Genomic DNA, 16,885 nt, shown 5'->3' with positions numbered 1-16,885 from the left:
GGGGGGTCAGTTGTCACCACCTCCTCTTCCTCTTCTTCCTCCTCCTCTTCCTCCTCCTCCTCCTCCTCCTCCTCCTCTGTAAATGATATCGCCCTCTTTAGATCCCGCGTGACATCATATCAATGACCCGTCCTGGATTTTCATCTTGGTAGTTAGGTTAACCAGTCGTGCGAAGACGCGGTCTGCTCTGCCACAGCCTAGCGTGTGTGCACACGGGGGGGACAGATTTCTCTCCGTCCATATAGACGAGTTTCTGTAATACTGGTAACGTTGATCATGTGTATACCAGTTGGTACGACAGGTGTCTTCAATATACATTGATCGTGTACGGAATAATATACATGGCTGTGCTGTGTATACTCTCAGTAAGGAGTTTTACAGGATTGAATTTTTATATTTCTCTTCTCATCAGGTGAAGGCAGTAGGCGGGGTTGGCTAGCGTCTACGACCAGTTATAACGTGTCCGTCTGTCTGTATCCATATATATTTTTTTTTAATGGAGTTTTTAGAAATATGTGTTCGTTAACACATTGGTGTTAATCATATAGTAATGTATTTAACGTAGGTGTTTGTACGGACGGTATATGTAAGTGTTGTATGTGGTAGTGAAGAAGGAGGGGGGTTTACAGATTATAGGATTAAAGTAGATAAACCAAGACTTGATATATTTACCGTGTGTGAGGGCAGGTGTTGTGGGGTGAACAGACAATGAGCACTGTATTGCCCCGGCCGGCCTTGCCTTAATGGTGAGGATGACAGATGGTGTCAGGAACCCACACACACACACACACACACACACACACACACACACACACACACACACACACACACACACACACACACACACACCATACCGTCGACACCAGCTGCCAAAGACAGATGTTGGGAAAAAAATTCTCTTATCACGAAATTTTCAGAGAAAAAGTGTCACACACACACACACACACACACACACACACACACACACACACACACACACACACACACACACACACAAACATTCACTGCTCTGCTCCTGCCAGAAGATGCTATAGTCTAAATTGAAAAAAAAAAAAATAGTGTCCTCGGAAGTTTTGTAAAGAGCAAAAAGTTTCGTCAAAAAAAAAAAAGAAAAGAAAGGAAGAAGAATGACTGGCGCGACTACGAACCAGAAAACCCATAAATGACGCAACGCTGGTCCCGGTGTGCGGTGGAGAGAGAGAGAGAGAGAGAGAGAGAGAGAGAGAGAGAGAGAGAGAGAGAGAGAGAGAGAGAGAGAGAGGAGGGGGGAAAGAGTGGGGGGGGGGGTTGTATAGTCAGTTTATGGAGCAGTCGGAGTGACAAATGTCCTCAGGCATTTATGGCTCGGTGATTTGAACAGACGTAAAAAAAAAAAAAAAAATACGAAAAGAAGAAAGTTACCCCTGCGGGACTCAAGATGTGGGTGAAAACGGGAAGTGAAAGTTAAAGGGAGGGGAAAAGTTTTCTTTTTAACTATTCAAATTTATGATAATGTTAGTTACTTTATCTCTTTTTTTTTCATGGCTAAGATATTCTTTTAACTCTTTGCTTAAGATATTGTTACCTCAGACAAAAATTGAATTTGAGAAGAAATTCATAAAAATTCCTGAAATTAAGATTTAAGAGAGTGTAACCTACAATTCCCATGTTCTTATGTCCTTAATGAGAGGTTTTGTGGACCAATATTTGTCTTGGAACTCGTAAAGTAAACGTACAACTCTTAAAATTTTTTTAAGTGGCGGTAAATTTGACGTTGATGACTTTAATGAGAGAGGCCGTAGATATGTCTAAAGCACACAAGACTTAAACAGAATTAAAATTATTTTTTGTGTATACGTTTTTGTTGGTTTTATTGGCATAAGATTGTGAAATATCCAAGAAAACCTGAAATGTCTTTGGTTAGGTGTTTGGAAAAAGAATTTTTTTCTGAGGCATTGGAAGTAGACGGGGATAGCAGGGTGCGTGATCAGGACTGGGGAGAAATCGGGAGTAGCATATATATATATATATATATATATATATATATATATATATATATATATATATATATATATATATAATGTTACCTTCCTTATCAATGTTATAGCATTGGGACGGGGAATGTGTCCGACAAGTGTGTGTGTGTGTGTGATAACTTTACCGCCTCACACGACGCCATCTGAAGTTTGGGGGCAAGATAAGGCACGGGTGACGCCCTCTCTCAAAAAGAAGATCGGACAGTTTCCCCAGAACTTTGGGGAGTTTAAAACTGGCGCCCCCTTTTTCAGGTCCTGAGTTTCCGGGGGGTGTGTTCCCTCGCCTAAATTTATGAATTTAACATAAAGGAAAATAAAGTGCGTCTCTTAGATTTATGGTTTGTGACCTGACCTCCTTTAAGGGGTAAGTCAGAGGTCACGCTCATGTCATATATGCTCAGACAGTTGCCCCATACCGAGCACGTACAAGGACAACGTGTCCGTACTCACCACGTTGCACGGTACGTACGTGGCGGGAATGTCTGCCCAGCACACGACGGGCAGCTAACACGTTCCAACACGTCTTGACATGTTTGTCCTCCACGTTGGGGGGGGGGGGGGGGTTCCAGCCGGCTCCCAGGGCGGGAAAGAAGGAGGGAGGGTGGGTAAGGGGTTGGCAGTGGGACAGTGTGGTAAGGGGAGGATTTTAGGGGTCTTGGGGGGCGATGGGCGAAGGGAGTAGACGGAAGAAAGGAAAGGTCTGCCTGAGCACGGGAGGGGAAAACGAGGAAAGAAAATGGTAGATGGAAGGGTACGATAGATAAGGTAGAAAACGAGAGAGAGAGAGAGAGAGAGAGAGAGAGAGAGAGAGAGAGAGAGAGAGAGAGAGAGAGAGATGGGTGGAGCGTATCATATATTTGGCCGTCTACAAGATAAATAGTGGTTGGAGGATCATTTGTTTCAGTATACTATTCACTAAGTGACGGCAATGAATTATGTAGACATGTTTGCTGGGCGGGCTGGCCCAGCCGTGTGTGATCCTCTGTTTCGCGAGATGAATCGTTTCGTATTTTTGAGACCCATAATTGTGCTTTTATCTCTCTCTTTTTAGTACAGAAAGACACGTAAGGATTCTCTATTCCATTTTTACAAACTTCAAATTTTTTTCGATAAATGAGGAAGTGATCCGCCGTTACTTTAGTTGCTCAGTTGATGGAAAATGCGGGAAATTTTTTGGTGACGTAACTGGGTTTTGTCTCAACGGTATATATATATATATATATATATATATATATATATATATATATATATATATATATATATTATCCCTGGGGATAGGGGAGAAAGAATGCTTCCCACGTATTCCCTGCGTGTCGTAGAAGGCGACTAAAAGAGAAGGGAGCGGGGGGCTGGAAATCCTCCCCTCTTGGTTTTTTTTTTTCTTTTTTTCCCCAAAAGAAGGAACAGAGAAGGGGACCAGGTGAGGATATTCCCTCAAAGGTCCAGTCCTCTGTTCTTGACGCTAACTCGCTAACGCGGGAAATGGCGAATAGTATGAAAGATATATATATATATATATATATATATATATATATATATATATATATATATATATATATATATATAATTTTATCATGACATTTCGTGCACTATATCAGCCGGATCGTACAGCAGAGTTGATCAAATGTTACGGTCGGAACGGAACGAGATGTTGCGTTCCTGCGTTCCCAAGTTAGTCTGGAATCGTATTAGACCCGAACTTTGGCCATAAACAAGGTTGTATTGAGAGATGGACTGCAGCCATGTCGGGCTGAATCGTAAGTAGGTGTGCGTAGTGTGTGTGTGTGTGTGTGTGTGTGTGTACGTATGTATGTATGTATGTATGAACTCAAGTGGAGAGTGTAGTGAAGGTCATTTTGAAGGGGTTGGGTTATGAGAGAACGGTGAATGGACTAGCAATGATGTGTGTAGGGTCAGAGGTCGTACTGTCGTGATCAAGGGCCCCCATGTGTCGTGGGGGGGTTATTGGTGTAGTTCTGAGGGGGAGACGTGTTTAAGGGCGTAACTAAAGTATACATTCAAGCATTTATATAAACATTCGAATTGATATATTTGTATGAACGTAAATCATTGATTGCTATTTTCCAAAGATTGTTGTATAAAATCTGCGGGGTTGCCCACCCGTAGTTCAGTACTGGTACGTTTTCTCTGCCCCGGTGTATTTTACGTGTATTTTGTACTTTCATATATTTTCCCCTACCATGATAGTTTTATCGCTGTCTTTAGCGGGTTTTTTTTTCGACAAGTTTTGACAGGGCGGTAGTGGCATCTGGTTGCCACTCTTGACACTAAAATTTTTGAGAGAGAGAGAGAGAGAGAGAGAGAGAGAGAGAGAGAGAGAGAGAGAGAGAGAGAGAGAGAGAGAGAGAGAGAGGCTATGTTCGTTGTTATATACCATATGCTCCATCTCCAGTGTCGTCATAATGTGGGCTACACTGTACCCATCCTTGTAACCCGGTTAGTCCTGTAACCTGTGCGCGCCCCCCCCCCCCCCCCCCCCACCGCCCTGGTGGTGCGCATGCGCGTCTGAACCTACGTTTGTGTCCCGGATGTTTATTTCCTAGGGAGCTCCCAAGGCATATATATTTAGGTGAAGTCTGGATTTATTACCTTGCCAGTGTAATTATCCTAAGTGCTCGCAGATAACTCCAGCCTGGCCCGGGGAGAGAGAGAGAGAGAGAGAGAGAGAGGCGATGGCTGGTGGTTTCAGAAATTTAGTTTGTTGGATTGTTCAAGCATTCCTCGCTCTCGAGGTCAGGAGAGAGAGGGAAAAAAAAATGTAGAAAATATACCCAGCCATGCATGACACGCTCAGGTATTGTGGGGAGGGGGACACACGGGCGAGGCAGAAGTGTTTATAATAATCTGGTGTGTGTGTCGCCAGGATTGTAGTGATAACGAATGCCAAACGTGTGATAAATGAAGGTCCTTCCTGCTCTCGTCGTATTTAACATTTATGAAAATAATGGCCTTTGACGGCGGTGGTGGCAAGCGATTCCCAGAACGTAACGCGTGACGGCGTTGTGACGAAAATCAGGAATTTACACAGTGTGTGAAATGCTGTCTGTGTGTGTGTGTGTGTGTGTGTGTGTGTGTGTGTGGTGTCGTTACAGTGGAGTGAGTTGGGCGTTAACTGGCCAGGTGCAGCTGTGGGATTACCAGGCGCAGGTCACCCGTACTTGTGGTCGTGTCTGGGCACAGTGTTACCCTCACTTGTAAAGAGGGGGAAAGGAGGTCACTCCACAGGTCATGTTGGTGACCTGACCCCTCTTGTTGGGTTGGGTCACACACACACACACGGGAGCTCTACAACCCACTCGAGGCTCAAAACTCATAATTGGGACGACGTAGTTTGGAAATATGTGAGTCGTAGGCTGGTGGGGTCGGGGGTATGAGATGCCTTCATGGTGTGTTGTTTTTACCTCCTGTGTGGATCATGTGTGGGTCCTTTTCTCGGATTTTGGTGTGGCTTTTAGATTTGTGGTTTTTTGGTTTTTCTGACGTCCATGTTGGTACTACCAGCAGCTTGGTTGTAATTTGATCTGGGTATTGAGGGTTCTTTGGCGTGTGTTTTGGAGTTGTGTGGGTATGTGGATGTTTGATAGGTGGATACGAAGGTCTCTGTGGATCACGCGATGTGTGGATATTTTCGCCTTTTTTTGGAGATTTTTTTTGGAGGGACTTTTCCGGGTATCTGTAGCTGTGAAGATAACGATGTTGATAACTGAAAGCTTTTGATATATTTTGGAGCTGATATCATTCTTGCTGATACCAGGCCATGGATGGTGGCGTGGATATCTTGTGGCAGACTGTGTTGATATCTACGCGAAAATATTTACCCGTTTGTAGACGGATATCTGTGGGATAATTAAGATGTATAATACTCTTGTGTTGGAGTGGTTGGATGGTGGCTGGTCCTCCTCTTATGTACTTTACCCTCTTGAGTACGACGGTACGGTCGTTGAGTGAGACGGTACGGCTCGTGAACAAAACTGTAAGGCCTCTTGGGTACATGATGCCCTGGCCTTTGACCTGACCTCGAAGGGTGAGGTCAAAGGCCAGGCCAACCGGTTTAAAGTGTTCTCGGTGTCTTGGTGACGACCATCAGATATTGCCAAACTTTTTCCCCACCCCCCTCGTCGCAGGTCGTGTCGTCTGGTTTAATAACTTCCGCCAACGCTGTAGTTTATTCGACATTTTACCATTATAGGAACTGTAATTCGATAGACGATGGAGGAGAAAGAAGAAAAGATTGTCGGTCGGCAGCGATCGGTGTGTTTAGAAGACTGAGGCGGATCGCTGAGGTATACAGTGTTGCCGCCACCACTCCTCCCTCCCTCCTCTGGTCTGGCCTAATGAATAGAAATATCGCTCCTCCATTGTTTTCCCTGAAGGCAGACGGACGGAGAGCAGAATGAATCGTGTGTTGCAAAGTTTAGAACCAGGTCTCGGGTTTAAAGGTAAACTAATTGGTTGACAGACGCAACAATATTCCGTTCTGAAATTGTGCGGGGCAATTCGGTCGGCCGTTAGAATCGAGTTTGCAACTGCTAGGGGGAAAAAAAAACCCAGTTCGTTTCCTTTTCGTGAGTAGCGATTTGAATAGCGATTTACCAGAACCTCTGCAGACTATCGGAAAACATTTATTGATATTTTGGAGGTTTTTTTTTAAGGGATTTTTTTTTAGGATTGTTTCGTCCCTTTGGGGAAAATAAGAAGCCGTCAGCGCGTAGGTATTACCACATCTTGCCAACTAAGGTTTTGACTATAGCGACGTGGTTCTCCAGTCTAGTCTACATTCTGGTAATAAAAATTGTGGGTTTTTCCTCCTTCGTGTTTTAAGCGCCGTAATTTCTTGTTACCATCTTGAACAGTAAGTCTTCACTTTAGAAACTTATTACGGAGGGAAACAGGTTTAACCCACAACTTTAATACCTAAGATTATCAAGTTAAAAACCTCGAGCGCGATGGTTCGACCCTTTGGGTACGACGGTACGACCCTTAAGCATGATGGCCTGGATTTTTTAAAATTGACCCCCTCACCGGTCACGTCGTAGGGTCCCCCCCCCAAAGAGTCACGTCGGAGTGTAGACCTTCATGTTAAACGATCGTACCGTCGTACTCAAAGATCGTAACGTCATGCTTCCCATTATATCGATGTTTTCATGGTGTGAGAATACAGTTTCCGCTATAACGTAGCTTCCAGGTGATGTTCACGTTTCGTAAGCTACTAAATTGAAAACCTAAGAAGAGCTAAAAGACTGCTTTCAGAATCCTAGTCGAGAGAGATTCAAATCAAGTTATTTAAAGAAATGTTCATCACTTATCTGAAAGAATTTTATAACTAGTTTCCCCCCTTTCCCCCCCCCCTTTTTTTTTTTAAATTGTAAGCATTTTCGTCTTATAATTGTGGCAAGCGTTTCCGTAAATGAAGATTTTTTTCTTGTGGCATCTGGTGACGCGGGCTTGACTTTTGTGTTTAACTAGATTTATAGGTTTGCCTCTCGTAGCCATATTCCCATATTGTCTTCAGCTGTCTTTATTCATATAAGAATTTAGATGCAGAGAGAATGTGTGTTTTGATGAAATTTCACAGAATGCTTGTGTTTTTCATCGATGTGTTCTGACTATATATATATATATATATATATATATATATATATATATATATATATATATATATTGAACACCTGCTGCGTTTCTTGTGAACATTAGAGTGTTACATAAGCTGCATTAGACTGTATTGAAGCAACTATTGCCTGCGCACCTCCTTGCATGGGCCTTTAATGTTATGAAATTGCAATCTAAGAGTGTCTGGATTTTCAGACTTCGCCTCTTAGGCAAGTGGGTGGGGGTTAGAGTGAGGGGGTCGGTCTCATATCTCCCTCCTCCTCCTCCTCCTCCTCCCCCCCCCCTCCCCTTCCCCTTCCTAACAGACCTTCCCTGTTCCAGCTGGTAAAACTTTAATAGTTGGCAGCCGCTGACTATTAAATTTTTACTAGCTACTTGGGATTTTATGGGGAACAGTGGAGTTAGTGCGGGCTGGCGGTTGTGGGTGGTGGAGGTGTGAAGAGCCAGGCCATGTAGACCCACCGCCTGGGGTGGAGGAAGAGGAGATGAGGAGGTGGGGTTACGAGGTTGCCTGTCGACGGGTTGTGCACAACTGGGGGAAAGGTTTGGTGGTGGTGGTGGCGGGGTTGTTGTTGTTGGAAACTGAGGGTGATATGATGCTGAGGTGGTTGGCACGAAGGGGGTTGTGCTGGTGGGGTTGTGGGAGTTTAAGGTGTATGATCGTAGGGTTGTGAGAGGTAGTGGGTATGATGTATGGGTTTTCGAAGTATACGGTGTTTTAGGGTTTTAGGGTGTGTGATGGTGGGGTTGTAGGAGTGATAAGTGTGCGTTGGCGGGGTTGTTAAGAGTTAGGAGACGTGGTGGTGGGGTTATTAGAGCTATGGGGTATGATTGTGGGGTTGTGGGAGTCTAGAAGTTTAGTGATGGGGTTCAGGGATGGTGATGGGAGTATGGTTGCGGGGGTGGTTTGGTTTTAAGCGAGGACAAACAGATGGCAAGGGTATGGGAGTACAAGACAGTGTTATATTGAGGGGTTGGGGAGGGTTGGGTTGGGAACAGTGTGTCGGCCGGGGGGGTTTTGATGGTGGGTGGGATGGCGGGGTTACATGGTGGGGTGGTCCATCGCCCTTAACGTTAAGCTGGCCTCGTGTCAATACTTGCCCTACCTCCCGAGCAACCCTGATGGATCCTACTCCTCCACTCTTGACTCTCACACACACACACACACACACACACACACACACACACACACACACACACACACTCCCACTCTTGATGCTCCTGGACACGTGACTCTCACAGCTCTCTTCTTCATGCTCTTGGACTCTTAACGATGTTCGCTTGGACTCCTAGTGGCTCTCTCGGCTTCCTCTTTTTTCGTCTTTGACTCTTAGAAAAAATTCCCTCTTTATTCAATGGGACTCTCGACTCTCCTGACTCTCTAGTCTCCCATTCCCCACTTTATTCCCCTGGACTCTCACCTCTCCTCTTGACCTATGTAACTCTAGGCTGCTTTACTAGACTCCTGGCTATTATTGTTTTCTTCAGTTTCCCCTCTGTATTTTCATGGACTCTTGTTCACTCTCTTCTATTTCTTCTTTTATTTATACTCTGTATTATTTGTATTCTCTTGTGTCATCGCTCATGTCTTTTTTCTCTTATTTCCTCATGTTTACGCCCAGTTCTGTTGTCTCCTTAAATTCTCCTCTTACTCATCATCCCTCCTCTTCCTCCTTTTTTCTCTCATCTTACTCTTCATTGTATTCTCATTTTGTTTTCACTTCGTCTTAAAATTCAGAACTATGTTACATGCTCTCTTTTGACTCTCACATCCTCTCCCTCTTCTCTTGCTCTCTGTTCCACGTAGCACCCTCTCCCTCTTCTCTTGCTCTCTGTTCCACGTAGCACCCTCTCTTTCCCAGTTTTCCTTCATATATTTTCATTTTTTGTCTACCAGACTCTTGCTGTTTTTGCTTGCTTGCTCTTTCTCCTTTTTTCATGTTATATTCATCATTATATCTCGTGTGTCTTCTCTTGCTTTCTTTGTATTTTCTTGTTTTATTTTCCCTGTTACTCTGTTGTCCAGTATGTCGTGTGCTTTTTATTTTGTCTTCTTGTTCTCCCTATTGTCCTTGTTCTTCTCCTATTTCTCTTGTTCTTCCCATGCCATCTTGTTCTTCCCCTCCTCTTATATTCTTTTTAGTTTGTACCCCTTCTCCTTTTTCCTTCCTTCCTGTTCTATGTGTTCTTTTGTTCTCCAGCCTTCTTGTTCTTTTTGCTATCTCATGCTTCTGGTCTACCCTTTTATTCTTGTTTCCCATACATGTTTGTTTTGTCTTCTCTTACCCTCCTGTTCAACCCTCTTGTTCATTGGCTGTGTCTTACCCTTCTGTTTTACCCTCTTGTTCATCTGTTCTTTCGTACCCTCTTGTTCTTTTGTTCTCCCCTACCTACCTGTTCCTCTAATTTCTTATGTGTCTGGTCTCTCTTTCATCTGTCATCCTTTTTCACTTCTCTCCTATTTCCTTCTCTCCCTCCCGGTCTTCGCCTCTTAGAGCCTTCTTCTAATACCCCAACCCCAACCTGTCCCGTGTACTCTGGGTCCCCAGCCGTGGCCTTCCTCTCGGGCCGACTTCTTGTGGCACCCACAAGCTACGTCTCCCCCCACCTGTTACCCCTCTCGTCCGTAGTTTTATCCCATTGTGAAGCATTACACTTTTGCCCTCACACATCTTAACCCTCAACGTTCCAGTGGTCCACATTCTCTTCCATTTAACCCACTTTCCCCCCTCTGTACCCCAGCCGGTCAGACCGTCCCCTAGTGACAGTTATGAAAGAGGGTGCCTTTGATTGTTTTTAAGGTGTAATATTTCTTGTAATTACCAAGTTGTGCAGTACGGGGAGGGAAGTCTGCCCTCGTAGTCCCATTGTGTGTGTGTGTGTGTGAAATTCTCATGAATTTAATGGAGTTGAATTTCTCCTGGGCGTATCGGGCGCTGGGATTAGTTTATAGCTGGAGGGTAACGGCAACTGTAAACAAGTGTTGCCAGATGGCCGCGTAATGCTTTGTTTATTTATGTACGACGGTAAGTTGAGGGCGCTGGTGTGGCAAACCCGTTATAGAAGCAAATGCCTCGATGGCTACAACATGACAGTTGACCCACACCGTATCTCATAACAGTTTGCAGACTGACACACTTGCATTGTGTCAAACGTGGTGGGATTGCCAGTTTGTCCACAGAGGAAATGACAGTGAGGTTGTATATCATCCTGGCGAATTGTTTACTTGATCCAGTCGGCTGAGCGGTTCCGTGAAGGTTTGTTATCCAATGCTAAACAAGGTTGGGTTCTTTCTCTCATGAGAACTGTACCAGAAATTATAGATATGATCTGTTTGATTATTACTCTATCTGGAAGATTTTGTAGAATATATTATTTTTTCTCTCGACTACACACGAAGGATGACATATTCTTACATTAGGCCAAAACCTAGGTTATGCTTCTTCCGTATGGTCACCGCTTATAAAGATATAAAAAGCCACAAGTACTGTTTTGAGAAGTTCCATAGAGGGCACCAGTGATGGTACCAGAACTAAGATAATCTCGGTTTCAGTGAGAGATTAAAGGCATTTAGTTTGCACACCATGGAAGAGAGAAGAGTAACGGATGATTTGATCTCAGCCTCTTTAAGTTTGATTACGTGAACAGTTCTTCGAAAAATACAAACATATAACAACCAGAGGCCGGTAAATGAAAGTAAGCAAGAAATTTGTTAGAGAAAAGAAGTCCTCGTGGATTAATGGTATAATATGGGTAATGAAACTGAATCCTGACAACATGGAAAGTTTGAAAAGTTGTTTAAATGTAGTGAAAGTGCGAGATGAAGCCCCGCGAGTACGGACCTCCCGCCCCGTACGGTACAACTTGTTAATTACACACCTGATTTTATAGAGCTGCGTCACATGGCATTATAGAGCCAGTTGGGGGGTTCATTATAGGGCCAGGTGGGGCGGCATTACATAACCAGCGTCGGAGTGTTTAGAGCCAGGAATAATTCATCTGATTTTCTCCTTTCGTTTCTCTTCCATGCTTTTTTGTTGTCTCTCCGTTTATCTCACACTATATTAATATTTGCGTATCCAGTCATGACTTCCGCAATACCCAGCTTTCTATTTCTCACTCGGTTCCCCCTTTGTATCACCTGTCATTATGTCTTGTGATAATTCTCATCTCATTATTGTGTTAGGTTTTGTGATTATTTACTTTTTAGCCTCCATCCCCCCTGAATCAGCCTTTGTTTATTGACAGTATTCCTCCCTTTTCCCACTGAAACTTCTATAGGCCTCCATCCCCCTGAATAGGCCTTTGTTTATCGACAAGAGCCCTCTGTTCCACTGGATGTTTCCCTTACAACGGCTCTCCATCTCTCATAATATTTGTTTGCCTCTGGTCTCCGTCCTCTTGAATATTTTAAGGGCAAAGGGTTTCCATCCTCTTGAATGTTTACTCAGAGCGGCCCGTCTCTCCCCACCCCCAACATGTAACATCACTTCTCACCTGGTCCCCTGTCAGCCATTCGTTAAGTTTACATAGACAACAGGCATCGCTCCATGATCGCGGTCGCTTCATTGGTTGAGGGGATTTGGCTTATGTCACCAGAGCCTTCGTCTTGCTACTCTCGCCTGTAAATGGAGGCTCTTGTTGGGTTTTCTTGATATAATCGTGATGAAACACGTGAAATTACATGTTGATATTTTGCGGAACGTCACTGCCGGTTGACTTTCTTAAAATCGTAACTTAGTCGAATTTGGTCGAAATCCCGACCGACCGGATTCTCGGGTGCGACCTATTCCAGCTTCTAGCGAAAGTAGCGAGGCACAAGAGCAGGACACCATTCCCCTGGCCCTCCATCCCTGTGAAGATCTGTATCAACGGACCTCATCCCCCTGAATACTTTGACAATAGGCCTTCATCCTACTGAATATGTGATCACGCTGAGCCACACTCCCCTTTAATATTGATATAGGCAGCTCCGTGGAAATTTACCGGAGCGATATATCACACTCCCGAATACATATTTGTAACATTTACTTCTGTTCTCATTCCGTCCAGTGAACAATAGATCAGAGATTACATTGTTCTTTGTTCCTCAGAGAGTCTTTGGTGAGGTGTGAAGCATTATCTACATGAGAAATCGTAATTTTTTACGTTGAATAGCATACTCAAATAGCATACTCACTCCTCTGGTGTTAGTTGTTTATTATTATTATTATTATTATTATTATTATTATTATTATTATTATTATATATTTATGAATAATATCGTAACGAGAAATAGGTACTTGAGTGGAAGTCTCGTAATGAGTGATTGATGAGTAAACATCAACGACTGAAAACACACATTCCTTCCCCCGTCATTACCGCCCAGGTGCACGTAGGAAGGCCAGAGCTGGCGGCCATCAGGGGGAGGTCGACCAGATGGCTTAGAGCCAATTAGTAAGTTCGAGCATTAAAAAGAAAAATCTTTCTGTACAATGGGTGAAATTCCTAGTCATCTCGTCAGTCAGAGTGAGCGCGGGGCTGGGACCTGCCCACCACCACCACCACCACCGTACGTGTGATGTTTGCGCCTTGCCGTCTCCCCAGACCGGCGGCGTGTGTGTTGCGCCAGACATCAACACAACAGTAACACTCACCTGCCCTCGCCCTGTGTGATGCGGCCTCCAGCCTTTATTGCCCTCCTCCTCCTCCTTTATTGTTGTCGTAAAGAAGGAAAAACAAGTGAAGAGCGGCGGTGTTGCGGGTTGTGAGTGTAGTGTTGCATGGTGTCAACACCCGGGGCCTGGCTCACTGCAGGGGTCATTCAGCTGGATTGCTGCGGCCTGATTAACCCCTTGAGAACGACGCTAAGGCTCTGCTGTATGTTGGCCTCTGACCTGACCCATCAGGGTCAGGTCAGAGGCCCCTGGTCATCGTACAACAGGGGGTCAAACCCTCGTAAAAGGATTGTGCTCAATAGTGTAGCACGGGAAGTGATGGAAAGTAATGTTTTCGTACCACAAGGCCTCTTCTGGTCACGCGTGCTACTGTAGACTGTAAGGTAACACGTCCGTCATGAAGAGAGAGTAATGTGACACATGTTCAGCACTTCTTTTTTCTCCTTTTCCTCCCCGTGGTAGGGAGCCATCTACCACGGGGGAGGTACTACTCCCCCGCCTGGGTATCGGGAGGGGGTTAGTGACGGCTGCTCAGTGAGCCGGAACTTCATTAAATGTCGAGTGTCACTCCTTTGGGATCAGATTGCTGGGTTTTTTTTTTTTTTCTTGTCTGCCTTACCCACACGTGGCCCGATGGCTCTCAGTCTGCAAACCTACAGAGTCTCCACACGTAACAAAACGTCGTTCGTACGATTCGTTCTTCTTAATTGTAGATTTTCCCGCAGTGAGCGCTACGCGTTAACCCTACCCTTTGGGTAAACTCTGGTCGATATACGGGCATTCCCTTCCTGCTGCTTCTCCTCCTGTCAGGGACTCACTGCATGCGCACATCTTGGATTGACTGTACTGTCTCAAGTGATGAGAATAAGAATTTGCCGTCATACGAGGCTCTTTGTGTAGGAAGATGAGAGAGAGTGTGGTGTACAGGAGGAGAGAGGTGGTGGGGTTCTAGCCTGACCTGGGTCGACCCGGGAACATAGCCTTGTATATAGTGCGCCTGACGGGGTCTGGTACATACGGTACCGAACACACACACACACACACACACACTGAAACATAATTCTCGAGAAAAAAATTCTTATTGAATTTTGTGTTTTCTGGATATATATGTATGTAAATTCTCAAACTGCAGAGATGTGTCCTTGAGTAAGTCAACAAGACTAGTTTATTACATTTGAGAGAGATGTTATCACAGGGTAAAGTTAATCATGGACCTTACGCACGTGGAATGTTTGATATGCCCTCAGTGTTCGAATGTGTCGTGTGCATTGTGTATATATGGGATGGGACAGTGTAGGTCTATGGCCCAAGTGTTACAGGGAGGGTTTGTGGTTGGTACGTTCCCCCTCCCTCCTCCACTCCCTTTTTTTTTTTTTATTTAGGTTGTACCTGGCTGTTAAGGTTGGAGGCGAACGTGTCGGCCAGAGTAGAGGGTTGTCAAGGGGTCTTTCAAGTAAACTTTCAATTTGTGTCTTTCCCTTTAGATGCCGCTGTTCCCCCTGTAATGCCGTTTGGCGCTGCCAAAAAAGGATTTAAATAAAACCTTCAATTTCCCAGTACATGTCATCCCACAGCGGTCCGTCTCTTGCTGACCCACTGTGTCCTGTAGGAGATGGCCACGTCCGCGTCAGTAGTCCTTGTAGCCTATCCTCCTCCTCCTCCTCCTCCCTCACGACGATACGACTCATGAACACGACAGTATCACCCTTGAGTATGAGGGTCTGGAGTCTGACCAGAACCCCACGTAAGGGTCGGGATAACGGGAAGGTCATCGTACCCAAGGGTCGTACCGTCGTGCTCAGGGGGCCAAGCAAGAACAGTGAATTCTCAATATTTTCAAAATTTGAACTTATTTTGAAGTAGTATTGCAAAAGACAGGTGTGAAAGTATCTGAAGAGTGATCACTATTTCATGCAGTATATGGTATTGTTGATTTTTTTTTTGAGTGATGATAATAACTAAATATTAAGCTGATATTTTTAAGATGTGATATTTAGGGCGACTGCTTGGTGAGGCAACATATTGTCTGTGTGTTCATCAAGTAGGGTTTGAATTGGCTTTTTATGTATCTGATGTGTTAAATTGTTAGATTCTTAAGCAATATTAATATTCATTATTATTATTATTATTATTATTATTATTATTATTATTATTATTATTACCCAAGTTTACAGGTTCATCAGAGTGTTATTAACCAGTGATTATCTCCACTGCAGCTGATCCTTGTGACCTCTCATTAACCTGATAACCTTTCCCTGATCAGTTTCTCTAATTAGTCATGTTCCACACCGTTAGTATGAGAGCACCAGGTTTCTTCTCATTTAATTTCACAAACTGACAGTTCCCATCCAGTTTAAAGGTATATATATATGTTGATATTTAACCCTGCTAAACTTGCTCTTCCCCACACAGCTAGAGGTATGTCTTGTGTTAGGTTAAGGTGTGTATGTGTGTGTGTGTACTGGCCAGCACTGATGGTTCCTGTGTTGTCTGTGTTTGCAGGTGGAGAGGTTGGGGCGTCGCTGGGGTCAGCGTCTGGCGGAGGAGAGAAGCCATTGTCGTCGGCGTGGCAGGCCGCACTGAGCGGGGCCACATCCATGTCGCAGGGACAGGTACCCAACGCTACCGAGGCTCCCGCGCACGAGGCATGCACCGCTACTCTGTGTTACCCCTTACCTTGCTGCTGCGGGGGGTCACCAGCCCGGGGGAAGGAGGCTAGGAAGCTAGGCTAGGATGTTAAGGGTTGGTTACGCTAGGCTAGGTGGCTAGGCTTGGTTAGCACCAAGAGGAGGAGGACCCTAAGGGCTGAAGGGGGTTAGGTAAAGGGGCAACAAGACTGAGGTAACTCAAGGTGCGAGGACATGTAACCTGGGAGGGTAGACAGACCAGGAACAAGGTTAGAGGTCACATATATGGAAACAGGTCATGGACAGAGGCACGCAGCCCAGGTGGAGACTAAGTAAGGAACACCCACACACACGAACAGGTTCAAAATATCTTAAATCTGTTTCTCGCTGTAGCTGTAAGAGCAAGAGCGGAACGCGCTCTTCCCTGGCAACGCCACCTGCCAGAAAGCAGGGCTAAACGCACAGAACTCGTGAAAGTTTATTTAGATAAAGGAGTAACTTGTATCAAGGTCAGAGTAGTTTGGAATGTTACATGGTACGTTTTCTGTCATTCTGGTATAGTCTTTGAGTGTGAAGAAACTTTTTTATATAGTATTTCGAGCAACAATGAAAATATATACTGAAATAGGTGTGTGTGTTGAAGAGTTACCGAAGAATATCATGATTTAAAATAGAAGATACTGTATATTGAAGACTGCATATTGTTAGGAGATAAGTGAGTACCTGGTAAGATAAGACAGTCATGCATTTCATAGTGAACATAACATAATGAACATGCAGTAGATAACCAAGATTTAGGAAAGATAAATTAAGCGATCAGCTAGTAAACTATAGGTAAAATTATAGTTATATAATAAAAAGAAATTTTAGTCGTCTGTAATATACACAACAAGAGAAGAGGGAGAAAGAAGATATTGCTAAATCAGTCCACAATAAAAGAGAGACGTAGGGAGAA

The 16,885-nt window shown here is 44.4% G+C and overlaps 1 protein-coding gene across 45 annotated transcripts in view; it reads left to right on the top strand.

The window, feature by feature from the left end:
* LOC139767191 (muscle calcium channel subunit alpha-1-like) overlaps positions 1 to 16,885 on the top strand; it is a 1,449,841-nt gene that overhangs the window by 405,580 nt on the left and 1,027,376 nt on the right. For 37 of the 45 annotated variants that reach the window (XR_011717010.1, XM_071696297.1, XM_071696295.1 and 34 more), the window contains one exon: positions 15,806 to 15,948. Coding sequence is in view for 44 of the 45 variants with exons in the window: in XM_071696265.1 (XP_071552366.1) it covers positions 15,806 to 15,948 (143 nt within the window). In the remaining variant the exon portion in view is untranslated. The remainder of the gene's footprint in view (positions 1 to 15,805; positions 15,949 to 16,885) is intronic. The other 8 variants (XM_071696301.1, XM_071696280.1, XM_071696271.1 and 5 more) reach the window with 1 other exon arrangement.

The sequence above is a fragment of the Panulirus ornatus genome, chromosome 59 (genome assembly GCF_036320965.1).
Source record: "Panulirus ornatus isolate Po-2019 chromosome 59, ASM3632096v1, whole genome shotgun sequence".
NCBI classification, from domain to species: domain Eukaryota; kingdom Metazoa; phylum Arthropoda; class Malacostraca; order Decapoda; family Palinuridae; genus Panulirus; species Panulirus ornatus.
Note: the sequence above shows the minus strand (reverse complement) of the source record. Positions and strands in the feature narration are given on the sequence as shown.